The following is a 2,207-nucleotide window of genomic DNA, read 5'->3' on the forward strand; positions in this document are numbered from 1 at the left end:
TCTTCTTCTCTCTCTCTCTCTCTCTCTCTCTATATATATATATATATATATATGTTATATTTAATTCGTGTTTAAGTTTGATCACGATTGTGATGTGCGTGAAAAGAATTATGAAAATATACAATAGGAAACGATTTAAATTTGAAGATTGGATGTTGTACCTTTACAAATTTAATACAATATGTAATCGATATTTTTAAATGTATATTTTCAGTTCTTGCGTTAAATGATCTTATTTTATCTCTAAAAACGTGTATTAAATGTAAGATTTTATAGTTTGACGACAGTAATGTTTATTACTCTTGTGCTCTGTAGTATTTTATAGATATATGTAGGTATAGTGTGTACATATAGTATAATACAAAATAATTTTTTAAATAATTATTTAGTTTTTTAATATTTTCTTATCCTATATGAGATTATCGAGGTAATTATATACTGCGTTTTACCAGTGCGCTTTGCGTCGCGACACAACTGTGTTTACAAAATCACTATGATTGGCATATAAATTTATTTCTTTATTTAAATCCATCCATCTTACATTACGCGCATCGTCTCCAGCCTTCAATCTCAATTTTCCAACGATATTATTTTCCTCGTCGTGAAAATTTATAGCTACTGTCTCCATCCAAGAGTTATCAGTATTTCGCGGATCGTCCACATATCCCTTGTAAATCTCGTCACCTTTTGTGAAGAATTCCATTATAGAATTTTGAAGAATCTTTCTTTCATTCATTTTTAAAAAGTTCAGCGCTTCCTCCATGAATTCTCTCATTAACGTGGTAGAAATCGTTTCATTTGAATCAATCATTCCCCCTGGTATGGCCCATTCACCGGAATCTCGCCTCTGTATTGCGACGAATTGTAACACGGGTTTTCCTGTTTGCTTGTCTACTTCTACAATTCCTGCATTATCGCGTTTCCACCGTGTAACAATAGGATCTGCAGCGTGATTTGGTCCCCATCGACCGAGAAGTCCTCGTCCAACGATACCAGTTCGTCCCACAGGATTTAAGGGGTAACCATCAGCGTTTACGACATAGTTACCCATAAAACTCTTTCGATTCACCTTGTCTATGTATCAAAAATTATTATATTTCAAATATAATTTATAAGAAAAGTTAATACAGAGGCTGTGTTCTAATGTACACTGCCAATTTTAAAAATCTGTACATTACGTTTACATTACACTTATTAGAGGAAAGCCTACTATTATAAGGTAAGCACCTAATATGAGAGCAGCGTTTCTGCTAAATTAATAAATGCTATCTGTTGATTCCACCATGAATGCATTGCTCTTAGGTTAAAAATTATTTATTGGAAAATGCATTATTAGATCATGTCTGTAGTCATAAAAAAAGATTTTAGAATTTGGATGTCTTCAAGTTTCATTGAAATGAGTCTTTAAATCTTATTTATTATTTAATTAATAAATATTTGACAACAAGTTCTTTATGTAGTGATAGAAGATCGTACTAATAGAAAAATATGAAATATGTTGAATTGTTTAATTACAGAAGTTAGATTTGATGATCATAAAATCGTAAGGTGTGGACTCGTAATATGAGATACTTTAATATGAGATACTTTAGGGTACTTCTAATGCTCCTAAGTCTGTCTGAGTGACAATCGTTGTTGAAGTATGAATGTTATATTACAGTAATAAAAAGAATGAACATCGAATTCCTGTTTCTGCGATGCTTGGTTCTAACTAAAGGACTCTAGACGAGTCCTGGGTACAATGTATCACTCATTGCGCGCACATTGGCTGTTTTGTTTGTATTTTAGAAACATTAAATAACATTTTTTAATTAAAATTGTACTTTGCGCTTTATTATCGATTTCTCGAGGTATCTCATATTATGAGCACAATTTTTTGACTTTGTAATTTGCTCACTTTTTACATTTCTTTAACTTTCAGAAAAAATAGTATTTGAATTAACTTTTACACAATATCTTAAAGCAATATCTTAAATTTCCTTTAAAATGACTTATTATTTTTGCTAATTCTGCTTATACACTTTCAGAATTTACTTAAAATGAACTCGATATCTCATAATATATCTGGTAAAAATTTTTCTCATAATTTTTATTCGAATTGGAATTTTTTCGGAAATATTCTGAAATTTCTCATCCCATAATTTTAAAAAATATTTTTAAATTTTTTAGATTTTATAACATTTCATCAGAAATTATATTTACAAAAA

At 29.8% G+C, this 2,207-nt stretch overlaps 1 protein-coding gene across 1 annotated transcript; it reads right to left on the bottom strand.

Moving 5' to 3' along the window:
• Positions 1-268: 268 nt before the first annotated feature.
• Positions 269-1,074, bottom strand: LOC105625529 (ADP-ribose pyrophosphatase, mitochondrial; the record flags this gene model as incomplete). The annotated part of the gene is made up of 1 exon (XM_012206852.1): positions 269-1,074. A coding segment is annotated over one exon (629 nt), but the record flags the coding sequence as incomplete, so codon positions are not given.
• Between the last annotated feature and the right edge of the window lie 1,133 nt (positions 1,075-2,207).

This window comes from Atta cephalotes (genome assembly GCF_000143395.1).
Source record: "Atta cephalotes unplaced genomic scaffold scaffold02431, whole genome shotgun sequence".
NCBI lineage: Eukaryota > Metazoa > Arthropoda > Insecta > Hymenoptera > Formicidae > Atta > Atta cephalotes.